The sequence below is a fragment of the Trichoderma breve genome, chromosome 1 (assembly GCF_028502605.1).
Source record: "Trichoderma breve strain T069 chromosome 1, whole genome shotgun sequence".
Taxonomy (NCBI): Eukaryota; Fungi; Ascomycota; class Sordariomycetes; order Hypocreales; family Hypocreaceae; genus Trichoderma; species Trichoderma breve.
The window spans coordinates 7,087,842-7,101,872 of record NC_079232.1 but is presented as its reverse complement, the minus strand read 5'-3'; the positions used below and the strand labels follow the sequence as shown (position 1 = coordinate 7,101,872).

At 46.9% G+C, this 14,031-nt stretch overlaps 6 protein-coding genes across 6 annotated transcripts; 5 read left to right on the top strand and 1 right to left on the bottom strand.

Annotated features, from left to right (window-relative positions):
* Window positions 1–411: 411 nt before the first annotated feature.
* On the top strand, window positions 412–5,088 carry T069G_02085 (NACHT domain-containing protein; the record flags this gene model as incomplete). Its single annotated transcript, XM_056169295.1, has 6 exons — window positions 412–1,393; window positions 1,447–2,442; window positions 2,614–2,816; window positions 3,033–3,044; window positions 3,109–3,634; window positions 3,884–5,088. The coding sequence occupies 6 exons, from the start codon at window positions 412–414 to the stop codon at window positions 5,086–5,088; spliced, it is 3,924 nt and encodes a 1,307-aa protein (XP_056034611.1).
* A 523-nt stretch (window positions 5,089–5,611) lies between these two features.
* Window positions 5,612–6,105, bottom strand: T069G_02084 (fungal specific transcription factor domain-containing protein; the record flags this gene model as incomplete). Its single annotated transcript, XM_056169294.1, has 2 exons — window positions 5,612–5,803; window positions 5,872–6,105. 2 exons carry the CDS (start codon window positions 6,103–6,105, stop codon window positions 5,612–5,614), a joined length of 426 nt encoding a protein of 141 aa, XP_056034610.1.
* A 1,019-nt stretch (window positions 6,106–7,124) lies between these two features.
* On the top strand, window positions 7,125–8,177 carry T069G_02083 (short chain dehydrogenase domain-containing protein; the record flags this gene model as incomplete). The annotated part of the gene is made up of 1 exon (XM_056169293.1): window positions 7,125–8,177. The coding sequence occupies one exon, from the start codon at window positions 7,125–7,127 to the stop codon at window positions 8,175–8,177; it is 1,053 nt and encodes a 350-aa protein (XP_056034609.1).
* A 1,039-nt stretch (window positions 8,178–9,216) lies between these two features.
* T069G_02082 (uncharacterized protein) lies at window positions 9,217–10,483 on the top strand (the record flags this gene model as incomplete). Its single annotated transcript, XM_056169292.1, has 4 exons — window positions 9,217–9,580; window positions 9,652–9,756; window positions 9,810–10,103; window positions 10,158–10,483. The coding sequence occupies 4 exons, from the start codon at window positions 9,217–9,219 to the stop codon at window positions 10,481–10,483; spliced, it is 1,089 nt and encodes a 362-aa protein (XP_056034608.1).
* A 433-nt stretch (window positions 10,484–10,916) lies between these two features.
* On the top strand, window positions 10,917–11,851 carry T069G_02081 (ATP adenylyltransferase domain-containing protein; the record flags this gene model as incomplete). Its single annotated transcript, XM_056169291.1, has 2 exons — window positions 10,917–11,024; window positions 11,081–11,851. 2 exons carry the CDS (start codon window positions 10,917–10,919, stop codon window positions 11,849–11,851), a joined length of 879 nt encoding a protein of 292 aa, XP_056034607.1.
* A 1,453-nt stretch (window positions 11,852–13,304) lies between these two features.
* T069G_02080 (uncharacterized protein) lies at window positions 13,305–14,007 on the top strand (the record flags this gene model as incomplete). Its single annotated transcript, XM_056169290.1, has 2 exons — window positions 13,305–13,314; window positions 13,382–14,007. 2 exons carry the CDS (start codon window positions 13,305–13,307, stop codon window positions 14,005–14,007), a joined length of 636 nt encoding a protein of 211 aa, XP_056034606.1.
* Between the last annotated feature and the right edge of the window lie 24 nt (window positions 14,008–14,031).

Sequence of the window (14,031 nt, the reverse complement as noted above, 5' to 3'; positions counted from 1 at the left end):
AGATATGAAGTTCTTCGTCGGATGTGAGCAACACCTCAATATACAGATTGCGATACTTCTACGTATTAAAGGAGCCGATGTCGTGCTTCTGTTAATGCAATTCTCCGGAGGGGTAAAGCGTGTGGGTGGTATTTGCATCTATCAGATTATACGTACTCTCTCATTCCTACAGCCGCTCACCATATATTACCCCCACCCGTGCCCAAAGAGCCCAACGAGATTGGTGCTCTATCATTGGGCTATAGAAAGTAACAATGGTTCGCGTAAGGCAGCGGAGATGGACTTCTACTTGCGTTCCTCTCCGCCTCAATATCTCTTGCCGTCTCATCACTCTTACCGCCTCATTATGGTCCAAAGACCTAATATCAGCTACCAAGATTTCAGTCTATATGCTTCAACTCTGCAAGAGCCATGACGGATAGGAACTTGTACACTGTTGGGTGGATTTGTGCTATCCACACAGAACTCGTCGCAGCGTTGGCATTGTTGGACGAGAGGCATAACCGCCCGACAGAGTTGGATCCAAACGACTCCAACAACTATCAGCTCGGCAAGATTTCCGGCCATTACGTCGCAATTGCTTGTCTACCCGACGGCGAGCAAGGAATAGCTGCTGCTGCTGGCGCTGCGACTAATTTATTACGAAGCTTTCCCAACATCCGCTTCGGATTAATGGTAGGCACTGGAGGAGGTGCTCCAACACGCCAGAACGATATTAGACTCGGCGATGTAGTTGTCAGCACTCCTAAAGACGGCAAAGGAGGAGTCTTTCAATACGATTTTGGCAAAACCATGCAGGACAAAGCTTTTGTCGAAACGGGATTCTTGGATCAGCCTCCCAGTTTGCTACGAGCAGCAGTAGCCGGGCTTAAAGCTGACTACGAAATGGATGGTCATACGCTGACTGAAGAAGTCAACAAGGCCCTTCAAAGGAAGCCACGACTCCAAAAGACATACAGTCGCCCACAGACCGGCGATATACTATACAAATCTGCCTATACACACATATCTGGACCATGGGAAGCTTGCGAGGCATGCGACGATGATCCGTCCAACTGTATACCACGACGTCCGCGAGATGAGAACGACGACGATCCAGTCATTCATTATGGATTAATTGCCTCCGCCAATCAACGCATGGAAAATGCCATAATCCGTGACAAAATCGCAATGGACAAGGGTGTCTTATGCTTTGAAATGGAGGCAGCGGGACTGATGAATCATTTCCCATGTCTAATTATTCGTGGGATATGCGACTATGCCGACACTCACAAAAATAATAAATGGCGGGGATACGCATCCATGATGGCGGCGGCGTACGCGCGGGATCTTATAAGCCGACTTCTTCCTGATGAAGTGCAGGAGAGTAAAACAGCAAATGAGATTTTACTCAGTAAGTTGGCTGGTACACTAAGGTGAGCACCAATCTAACGATACTCTCTGTAGGTTTGACCGACCACATGAGCGAGCTTACTTTCAACACCGATAAAATCGCCCATAAACTTGACCTTGCGAAGCTGTCAATTGCCGAGGGTGCAGAGTATGGTTCATACGCAGACCAACACGAGGATGAATGCCTTCAAGGAACTCGGACCAAGATTCTCCATGACATTGAGGAGTGGGCCACAACATTATCGAGCAAATGCATATTCTGGTTAAACGGAATGGCTGGTACTGGAAAATCTACCATATCCAGGACAATAGCAAGACACTTTCAAGCAAAACAACTACTGGGCGCCTCATTCTTCTTTAAAAAGGGTGAAGCGGACCGCGGAAACGCTACACGTTTTTTCTCGACCATCGCTTCACAGCTCCAAACTAGGATTCCTGGAATGGGCGATCAGTTGAGAAAGGTCATCGATTCTGAACCTCAAATCTCGACTAGATCACTTAAGGAGCAGTTTGAAAGGCTTATTGTTGGGCCAATATCCTGCTTGAAAGCTGCCAACAGCCAGCCTTCTTTTTTGGTGGTGGTGATTGATGCTTTAGATGAGTGTGATAATGACAAAGATATTCAAGTCTTACTCCATCTGATACCACAGCTACAAGTAAGTAGCTCTATGCACTTCCGATTATTTATCACCAGCCGGCCCGACCTACCGACTCGACTTGGGTTTAAAGACATGGGAGAAAGCTATTATCAGGACCTCATTCTTCATGAGATTCCTGAAGCCGATATTGAACACGACATTCGTTTTTTCTTAAATCATAGGCTTGCTGAAGTTCGCAAATCCAGGATGCTACGAGAGGAATGGCCTGGCGAGATAAATATCAACACTCTTACCACAATTTCCACTCCCTTGTTTATCTTTGCGGCGACTATGTGTCGTGTGTTTGAAGACCATGACTTGGACCCTCAAGCATGTCTAGATGAGTATCTGGAGTATAAGGCGGAAGACTCTAAACTAGACGCGATATACCTCCCAATATTGGAACGAATATGTACGAAATACAGCGACACTGACAGACGGAAAGACCAGTTCATTCAAGATGTTAGGGAAGTTCTCAGTGCGATCATTTTACTTGAAAATTCTTTATCAATTATCGACCTGTCAGTGCTCATTGGCGTTCCAACAACGGCAATCAGCTCCCGGCTGAATTCCTTACACTCAGTTTTGAATGTCCCGAATGATGAAAGCCAGCCAATAAGACTCTTCCATCTATCTTTTCGCGACTTCTTATTACATCATAAAACTCCTGAAAAAACGGCGATCTGGATAGATAAGAAAGCAACAAACCAAAAGTTAGCTATGCAGTGTCTCGATATCATGTGCAGTTCTTTAAAGAGGAATATCTGCAATCTGCCAAACTACGCTGTTAGTTGCGATGATATACCTAATGAAACAGTGAGACAACATTTACCACAACCGTTGGAGTATTCGTGCTGTTATTGGGTTGATCACTTGATTGACGGTGAAGGCCAAATAGAAAAGCTCCAATCTTTTCTGGAAATGCACTTACTCCATTGGATGGAGGCAATGTCCATTTTAAACTGCGTATCAGAATTTATTGAGAAATTAAGATATTTGCAGTCGATTGCAGAGGTATGTTGTCTTTTGAGAGGCACTATAGTGGCTGGTGCTGTCTAATTATTGACTAATGGACTAGGAGAACCATGACTATGAAGTGTCGGAGCTCGTTGATGACGCTATGCGATACATTCTTAGAAATGAAAGAATGATAACGGAAAAACCTCTTCAGCTTTATCTTTCGGGATTACTATTTGCCCCAGCAGTGTCTGCAGTTAAACGACAATTCAGCGGAGAACTGCCAGATTCCATATCGATGACACAGAATGTCGATAGTTCCTGGGGTGCAGAATTAGGAGAACTCCAAGACTCTGAAGATCCCACTTGCGTGGCGCTTTCCCCAACTGGCGATTTACTTGCAGCTGGGTTTCCAGATATGACCATACGGGTCTGGACCACTTACGCAGGCCTTTTATTCAACTGGTGGAGCGTTGGTGATGCCGTCATGATCCAAGCCATCGCATTCTCTCCAGACGAGAAATTGCTCGCATCTTGCTCTTCTGGTCCAGGAAAACTACAATTCTGGGATCCATCCAAAGGAACCTTGCTGAGCACTTTTGATGAGGATGTGGATGAGGTCAGGTCTTTGGTATTCACTGATAGGGGTCAGCTACGGGCGTCACCATCTAAGACTTGGGATTTTTTGACGTGGGATCATGCTACGGGCATTCAACACCACAGGCTTACAAAACCCCTCTCGGAGGATGCTTATACAAAATTGTCGCCTAACGGCTTGATGCTAGCAGTTAAATGTGATGGATCAACTATTGATCTCTGGGATATCGCCCCCCCTAATTTGCAACATACACTGGTGGGCCATACCAGCTTTATTTGGTGTTTTTGCTTTTCTACAGATGATCGATTACTAGCATCCGGTGACGATGAAGGCACCATAATTATTTGGGATACAACCACTGGCGTCCAACGGGAACATATAATGAAGCATATGGGACCCGTTATCGATATATCTTTCTCACCAGGAGGGCAACTGCTGGCGTCAATTCACGAGAATTTAATTGGGAAAACGGATCAATCTGAAGACGAAATTGCTGTTTGGGATCTCAACAGATACAGTTTGACCCAGATTTTTAAAGACAAACTTGGGATGTGTCTTTTAACTCTATTTTATGGAGACGATGAGACCCTGGTATCTATCGGCGAATCTATTAGGCTATGGGATGCTACTGATGTATCACCAAATCAAAGACCACATGAGAAGCATGTCATATCTGTCGTCTTTTCATTTGATGGTCAGCTTCTAGCTACTGTTTGTCATGCTGGCAGCATCCTCATCTGGAAGGTTACCAGCGAAAACATAATTCAGAATCTAGGGGACCGATATAACGGTAATATTTTGGCCTTCTCACCATCCAATACGCTATTGGCTTTCAGTTCTTCCCCTGGAGTCGTCAACCTATGGAATATCAACACAGAGATGCAACAATCTACCATTGATGCCTCTGGTGAAATCTATTGTGTCGCTTTTTCGCCAGATGATCAACTAGTAGCATGTCTAGTTGGTCATCAAGACATCAAGATTTGGGATATCTCTACTCAAACATTCAAGACTACTATACACAATTCATATTTTTATCCACCTATTAACTCAATTGGCTTTTCTCCTAACGGCCAATACCTAGCTTCCTCCACGCTATTCCCTCATCATAACCCACACGAGCGGCTGATCAAGGGTTTTCGTCTCCCCAACACAGATACAGCGGATTTTGACTTCTGGATTTCTGATACAAAACTCCACTTCAGCCGTGATGACATCAACAGCATTCATGACTTTCCTGTCTTCGAACTTTGGACTCCACAAGGAGATTTAGACCGAGAGATGGTCTCCAAACGGAATCATGAACGGACGACTGACTTGCAGAACCAACTTGTAGTAGATGGCGAGTGGCTCTGTTACAAGGACGAAAAAGTCCTATGGCTTCCTGATAGCCATCGGGCGAGTTGTTGGGCCTCTAATAATACAACCGTTGCCATTGGACATTCTTCCGGAGGGGTTACAATTATTAAAATTTCGCCGCAATTTGGTTGCAGTGAGTCTTAATAATATCTGACTACACCATAAGCATACGATGATAGAATCGTCTTTTCTGGTGAGAAGGTTTTCTGGTGAGAAGGCATATCAAAAGCGCAGACTGTGCCGTATGATGAATGAAAGAGAAAGCGTATGACTTATAGACAACTTATCTAATGACTTTTCTGGGATCCTAGCCCATTGCAAAGGTTTTATTAACAATGAGGCAAAGTACTCTGAACCTTTTTACATTTTGTGGTTTCAGACTCGAAAGTTGTATTCCCTCGATGCGGCGCATGTCGCTGGTGTAGTTTCGCCAAATCTAACGGAGTGTGGTCGAAACATGAAATCCGTTGTCGATATTTGAAGGTGCTTCATTTTGAAGCTCGGAAATTATCCTTGGCCACAGGTGTAGAGGCATGTACGTGCGAACAGCAAACAGGGTCTTCATCTCCACCGAGAAAGACGTATCCAAGTGCTTATGATCACACCACACACCTTCAACGCCGAGCACGCCTTTGTGTGCTTAATCTCAAGCAAGTTGCCGAGATTACTACTCGTAGAATATAGGCGTACTGAGCGAATTAGCATGGGGCTTGAAGAAGGAATGACTGACGGCATACTTGACAATGACTTCTTTGAGAAATCCACCGACCCCCAAGGCATCAACACCGCCTCTCCTCTCGATCATCCAGGTAATCGCCGTAAGGTGGGCACGCCACGCGTCAACATTCCCAAGTGTAAACTAGAGGAGAACGAGAGTCAATTAGAAGCTGAAACGCACGTATCAAGGCCATAGTGATAAGCACTGACCTCATCAACTGCCATTATCATGACCTTGGCGATAGTGGCATCGCTCATCTGCGTAGCCGTCTTGGATAATGAGGCATTCGTTGACTGGATGCACTGCAGTCGGTACTTGGTTGACATGTCTGCATAATCCTGACATGGATTCAATACTGCCAGACTATGGCAGGACTGTAGAAACAACGCGGCCATGAGACCACAGTCTGAAAGAGCCAGTGGGATCCAGTGTTTCAGCTGCATGTTGATAAGCCACCGATTGGCGCTGTCCTTGTTTCTGTGACAGCTGCCATTGCTGAAAGGTATAATGTAATTGACATCTTCGCCCATAGCTTTTCTTAGATACGACTAAAACTGTTTGAAATAGGACAGACGTACAGTGAAGAAAGAGGAACCCTTCCTTTTCGGAGAAGCCCCCGCATGGGACTACAGAAGAGAGACCAATGGCTTGAGGCGGGTGAGACAGTGGCATCGAAGCGACTATGGATGTGGGTTCTTCGATATCTTCCTGGCCATTACTAGATGTAATCTTAGTTGAGCGGACCGGTATGTCGCCTCGTTTACCGTTGGTATTCCGTTGAAACTTCCTGACCCTCTTGTTTTCGCCTTTTTTGCCCTGCGGGGAAGCGGCTTTGCGCAACCTGCGTGCGCGTAGGCGTATTTCTTTGGCTGCATGTGATCTGATCTGACTCAAGCTGCTTGAGGTGGTGGCATCCCCGGGATGGGTGGTGTTGATGAAATGCAGGGCAGCTGGCCGCTCCATCGGCTACGTTGTTTCTCCACGTTAGCCCATCTTCATCATCAGATCAATGAGATTGAAGTCCAACTCGTACGCGTTCTCTGGCAGCTCGCTATCGGAACTTTGCTGAATGTAGAATGTGTTGATCGGGGAAAGAATGAAAGTCAAGGAAGGATGTTGAAAAGGCTGAGTGCTCGGGATTTGTAATCGATTAGCGTCGTAAAGACTACGGCACAGTCGAACAAATTCCTAAAACGGAATTTGTTGACAGGCTGGCCGAAGAGACGGACTAATAAACCGCCTAGAGTTGTGGGGTCTCACATGGCGGGCTGGCATAGACATGTAAGTGATGAATCCTCTGCTTCTTTGGAACAACTTCCTAAATCGGGAATCTATCTCTTGTCGTTTAGAAATGTAGATATAAAAGGATATAAAGTCAATATGATTCACGCTGCCAACATACTCTCCTCACCATACATAGAATTGAACTCTTTCATTATTTCTCATCCTCGACTTGACCACTATGGGAAACACACAGGAGCCAGAATTTCCTATCCAACTGAATCTCGGACCTGCTATTCGCCAGTTTTTCTATTCACAACTCTTCATAGCTCCTCGTTACCCTATAGACTCTTTCGCTGGAAAGACGGTTATAGTCACTGGATCCAATGTTGGGTTAGGCTTGGAGGCCGCTCGCCACTTTTACAGGCTCAACGCCGCGAAACTAATTCTTGCGGTCCGCACCGTCTCCAAAGGCCAGGCCGCCAAGGAAGACATTCTCAGGAGTGTCACGGCACGAAGCGATGCCGATGCTATTGAGGTCTGGCCACTTGATCAAACCAGCAACCGATCCACCCTCGAGTTTTGCGAGCGCGTCCAAAAGGAGTTGCACCGTGTCGATGCTGCGGTACTAAACGCTGGCATAAACACTAAAGAGTTCAGGATAGTTGATGGTTATGAGCAAGTCACACAAGTCAATGTGCTCAATACGTTCTTGTTAGCTCTGTCGCTGCTCCCCAAGCTTCGGGACACCAAGGCAGAGTTCCCAGATGCGACGCCTCATTTGACCATTGTGAGCTCGGAGGCGCATCGCCTTAGCAAATTTGACGAAATCAATGGTTCGAACCTGTACGAGCAGTTGAATAACGAGCTCTCATACAGCCAACAACCGAGATACCAAGTCACTAAGCTTCTCGAGGTCCTCTTGGTCCGCGAAATCGTCGCCCGTCTAAAGCACGACTCCAATTCCACTACACACCACGTAACTATCAACCTGGTGAATCCCGGCCTCTGTTACAGTGCTATTAATCGTAGCGGTGTGAAGCCTCCGCTCTTGGTCCGTCTCGCCTACAAGCTTCTTGCGCGCACTACTGAAGTGGGTGGCCGGTGCCTTGTGCTCGCTGCCGCTGCTCCAGATAATTCGCATGGCGAATGCCAGAGTGATGGAATGAACCAAGATGTTGCACCTTGGATTTATACCAGTTTGGGTGAGAAAGCACAGGAGAAAGTCTGGGAACAAACTGTGGTGATCTTGGAAGAGAGGAAACCGGGTATCCTGAGAGCTGCAGGACTGTGAAAGTTGGTTTCGCCTATTCTAACGAACCTGGTCCAGTGTATTACTGGATATTGTGCAAGTTGGCACTGATATCATGTTCCTGTGTCCGTATTTAATTGAGGTTGAATAGAATGTTCTGATTAGACAAAGGCTTCTTTATTCACAGTTATTTATCCAGCAAATTGAAGCTTCTTCTTGTAGCTGGGAATGGACAAGGTTTGTGACCGCGAAATGTAAGGAGTTATTCACGTGGAACTTGTTCGATGGATGAAGTTACGCTTGTGCGAAATGCTCATTGCCATGCTTCCACAAATTGTGAATGCTCAACATTGACATATCCAAATCCAACGCCCCCTTGTGTATCGGATGATCCGGATGCAAGTTGGTCGCCATCAATTCTCCAGGCGATTGAGTAATCATTAATTTATGGCCGTGTAATGACCGTTGCCGCTTATTGGGGACATATACATCCTAGGCCTTGATAGCCTTATTGACTGAGGCTGTTGCAAGCCGTTGCGAATCCTTGGCGCCCAGGACGCGAATGTCACTATATCTGTTGAGTTATACTTTGGTATTGAGAAAACGCAAGCCGATGTTTTGGGGGCCATTTACCCCTTGATCGAGAGCCAGGGGGCAGTGACCTACACCTACCAACTGTATCACCAACCAACCAACCCACTGTAACCTCAACCCACTGAACCACCAACCAACTGCAGTAGCAACTGTAACTGTATCACCAACGATGTTACCAGAATAAGGCTAGTAAAATTCCAATACAGAGAGTGTTACGATTGAGGGGCGGCAGGCTCCGAGGAAGGATTAATTTTAGAGTACAAGATTAGATGGCTATAGGGGAAGTACTCGTACGATGTAAGTGAGCGCTTAGGCTGTGATAGCCATATATATTTGGAGAGCGCTCAATGTTTTTTCAGAGCGTTTTCCACTGCAACTCCTCAGTCCCTTAGGGTTGACATTCATTTACTTTTCGCTCGCTTCATTTCTCGTTGCAGTCGCTCATTATCACTAACCCCAATACATTCATTACTCACTACTACCCAGAATGAAACCAATCGCCATCCTAGCTGCCCTCGGCAGTCTTCAAGCAATCGTTGCTCAAGTGATCCCCGGCAAAATGATATGGGTCGATAAGGCGACGTGTGACCCTTGGGCAAAGTCCCAAGGCTTTCCGTCTGCTGCTGGATCTGGTGGCCTCTTTACTACCGCCTACGACATCCTTGATAAGATGGTTATTGCCAGTTCGTATCGTGTATACCATCCTACCACTCAGTCGCCGACGACGCTCCCTGCCAATGTTCTCGCTTGGGAGAGATACCGACTCAATTCAACCTACACTGCTTTTTGGGGCAATAATACAGCGACAACTTCGAATCTGGGTGGGCCCTTGGGCGTTTGGAACATAGCAAGTAAGTCATACAGCTGGCTAGGACTATGGCAAATGTCACTAACAGGTGTTCACAAGACGCCCTTTATGCAGCCAATGCTGTATGGGGACCTGGCACTGAAACCCCATTTCTCATGGTGGTCTGCGATGATGCCCCGTATATATCCAAGAACAGTAGCAGCGGCAAATATCTTTACAGTTAGTGTTTAACAGCCCATAGAGTGACTTAGTTACTTACTAACCTGCCTCAGCGGACCCTTACTACCATCTCCCAGTTGAGCTCACCGGCAAAAGGATTGGCACTGATGGAACCACTAGGCCATGTGCGTTAAACGGCGAGTCGGGATACAGCTACGATAATAACGTAAAGTTTTACCAAAACATCATATTCTGTACAAAGAACTTCAAGTTGCCACTGGGCTTTACAAGCAAAGGACCTACTTCATTTGCTAGTGGTACAACGCTTGATACGGCAGGCAAGAGTTGGCTCGGCGCCTTTTACACACAAGTCTTGCGGAATACCGGTACTGTTGGAATATTCGGAGGTAAGTTAATACCCTGTAATGTATCTAGGATCTCTACTAAGCTCTCCCACGTAGATTATGATCTGTCATTTGGCTACGCTGCGTCACACGCCATGAGGTTCGAGCGCGACTCTGTATACAATCCTGATTCTCACAAGTTCTTTTCCATCGCCCACTTGTTTGACAATCTGTTCTGGGCTTCTGGCGTTGGCCAGACGTCACAGCAAGAATATGCGAGCTTGCAGAAGACTGCTGCCGGCAAGGCACTCATTGCTGCCTTTGGCCTCACGAACATAGCAGTGCCAGCTAGAGGTGTCAATTGGGCAGCCGCAGCTGGATGGGTACCACCGTCTACGATGAACTCCGACTCTCCCTTGGTACCCCCAATTCCGTCCCATTAAGGATTCTATATCATTACCTATAATATACTGGGTTATGGTATAGAATCCTACGTAGCTTAGTCTTGCTTCAAAACTGTGTGTGTTGGTACACGGGGTCTATTTCTACTTCTATAGTACATGTAATTATTATTATTTTCACTTTGCCTCCACTTGCACTCAACATGAAACACTACTATATGGAACAACGACACAAAGCAGCACATCTACCAACGTATATCTCACAGCTCCTCTTGGCAGCACAGCCACGCTGAGCAATATCCAAGTACTTATTAATCTTGCTGTCTACAGGCCTCTCGGCTTGCGCGTTTCCTCTTGCTCTTCTTTCTCACTCTCATCCCCAACACTGTATCGTCACCAACACTCTGCGTTGTGTACCCATCCTCGTTGTCGATTTACAAAGCTTTGGACATATAGCCGCTCTACACTATCCGCTATGGAGGAGACGTTGACTCTCTCAAAGTTTGACAAGCTGGTCAACTCTGGTTTGGTACTATATGACCAAAGCCAAGAGACCGTTCAACATGTGGATGGTGACCTTGAGGTGAGTTCTGGCTTGTCTGATGAAGCTGGGCTGCTACTAAATAAGCCAACTTTTAGTTTCAATTCCTGCTTACTTCGGCACTTGTAAAGAAGCCCGTTCTGGGGCCGCCGTCATCGGAAAAGAATGCAGAAGTCAACGGCGACAAAGCTGATGGTAGCGATATTTCCACCAAAGGCTTCGAGATTGGTCCAATCGGCAATGACCATTTTGTCATTGCCAACAAATTCTGCTACGCACGCCCACATCTCATGCTTCTAACGTGCGATGGCTACCGAAGACAGTATGAGCCGTTGGACGAAGCCGGTTTGGAGGCTGCGCAAACGGTTCTCCTTTCCATGAGTCAAGATTTTGTTGTATTTTACAACTGCGGCCAAGACGGAGGCTGCAGTCGGCTGCATAAGCATATGCAACTTATTCCCAAACCGCCTCACAGTTTTGCGGACTTTCTGGATAATGAGGCTTCCAGCGGCAGCCCTCCCAAGGTTCCCTTTCACTGGTTCTATCAGCGGGTTGATGTTGCGAATACAGACGCAAAGGGGCTAACAAAGGTCTACACGAATCTCCTGCAGCAGGCCACAGCCGTGGGTCAGGGCTTGGCTGAGCATGCAGATTCAGCGCCGCCAGGTGCGGCATGTCCTCACAACTTTATAATGAGTAAACGATGGATGATTGTTATACCAAGGCGTCGAGCGGGTATCAACAAAGAAGCTGGTGCAAATGCGTTGGGAATGCTCGGAGTGATTGCTGTTGCTACGAGGGCAGAGATTGACAATTGGATTCGTCTTGGACTGTCGGAATCCTTGAGACAATTGGGAGTGCCAAAATAGCCGCACTGCTGTTCCCTTGTTCATTTGTTCATAGTTAGTATGTTAGACAAATTGCAATCATTTGCTCATTTCTTTGATGCATCCCGAAGCAACGCCATTGAGTCGCAGTCAGAAAAGGGATGAAGGCTCCGTAGTAAATCTACAGTGCCAACATCAGGCCATGTTTCCCAAAAGTGCGATACAGTTCACAGCGTTTGCGGTGATTAACATGATAAATGACAATATTTTGCTTCGTATTGTAAAATTGGCTCTCATTCCCGTCCCTCCATAGCGCGATGCAGCAGAAGGTGTTGGTCAGCCAAAAATCGACTGAATCAATTATGATTGGACCAATTGCGAAATAGAGGGTAGTATTCTTGTGCTTGTCAACTGTCACTTGGATCCAACGGCATGAATGGCCAAGCAAATCCCCCCTGGACAAGGATCGGAAGGATTTAGTGCAACATGTCACTGTACGAACGGTATTCGCCTTCAATAGATACGATGTGTCATCGCACTCTTCGAATAAGAGAGTGGAGGAGATCAAAAAGATCCGGCTTTAGTGAAAATACAACAATCGGCGATAACGGAATTGCAGAAACCGATACGCAGAAGGCTCAACAAGGGCGATGCCAGGACAACAGCATCTCCATTCACAAGTGTAAGCCTACTGAGGCTGGTAATAAAAGCCAATGAAGCTTCTCTTTTCACTCTGGTCTCTGCACCACAGTCTTGTCAATCTGGCATAAACAACTCGGCATGCTTCATACCATTGGATGCCCCTATGAAGTTAGTGAGTTGTAATCCGATCTGTCAGGATAATGAAAGATGTTCATAGCATTCAACTCGCTCATTTGCATACTCTTCGGCCGGGTCGTATGCAGGGAGTGTACCCATTGATGCGAACACTCGATCTCAAAGTCGAGTCTACAGCCAGAATACCTTGGGCGTTCTTCCTCGATGCAACCTAAACGAGTAAGGCTGCTGATCCGGCCTATGGTGATCCTCACATATGCAGGTTGACAGTTTGCCCTGCTAGCATCATCCATCTCGGCCAATGGCAACTCAAAATTTGGAGCTGAATTAGCTCCTCGGTTCGTCGGATGTTGCCGCCGCCGTTGAGACAAAACAAATGCCATGTTTCATCTCACTCCGATTGCCGCATTCCGGTTCAGTGACCAGTTGGGGTTGCTGGCAACCTGAGCAGCCCATTCCCTTTGTGAATAGTTCCACGTATTATAAATCATGGCTTAGAATCCCAGTAGAGGCATCACCAAGACCAAGCGACAGGGAATAAATTGACAACTTGGCAACATCATCAACCACGGACTCGAGCTTTAACAGTGGACAACACTCCACTAATAAATCCTTCACTAATCCATACAAATGGCGTAGATCACATCACAACACAACGGTAATCGACAACAGCGGAGCTGGTTGGTTAATACCCCCGAATGGCGCAACCAACTCCAAGATGCCACTGCGTAAGCAGGATTTGTCAATTCCCTCCGCAACGACCAACACTTCATCGGCGCATTTATCACGTGATAGCTGAAAACAGCTCATCAGTCGATTCTCCAAGCCGTGAAATCACGCACTTCGTCGTAGTCGGGTTCTTTTCCTTCATTCATCATCAAATCAAGTCAGACACGCAAAACGAAGATTTTGAGGCCATGGCTTCCAGAGCCTTTTTCGACCCCGTCGTTGCGCTGCGGGCGGCGCCCCTGCTTACGTCCACCTGCTCGCTTTGGTTTGCGTGGGACCAGCACTTCTTCCTGCATCTCTTCAACAAGCCCGAGATCCGAAGCAAATCCAACGAGCTGCTGCCCACGTACTTTGGCTATTTTTTCCGCGGAGGAGTGACTCGCGTCCTGGTTCTGCTTTCCTTGACAGTGTCATCCACGCTCGCAACCTGCTTGGTCAACCATGACTCGCATTGGGCCAATGGGTCTCTACGCTGGTACACGGCCGGAATGGTTTTGGCCGCCAGCCATCTTGCATTCGTCCCTGCGATAGCCCCCAAAGTGCAGGCCGTGATTGAAGACACTTCCAAGGGACAGAGCACCAACGATTTGGACAGCTGGCTAACGATTCACGCCTGGAGAGGGCTGACTGTGGACTTGGCGGCATGGGCTTGTTTCGTTGTTGCTACTGTGCGTAACATCCAGTCGTCGTGAAAAAAGTTGGACATGTTCCATACC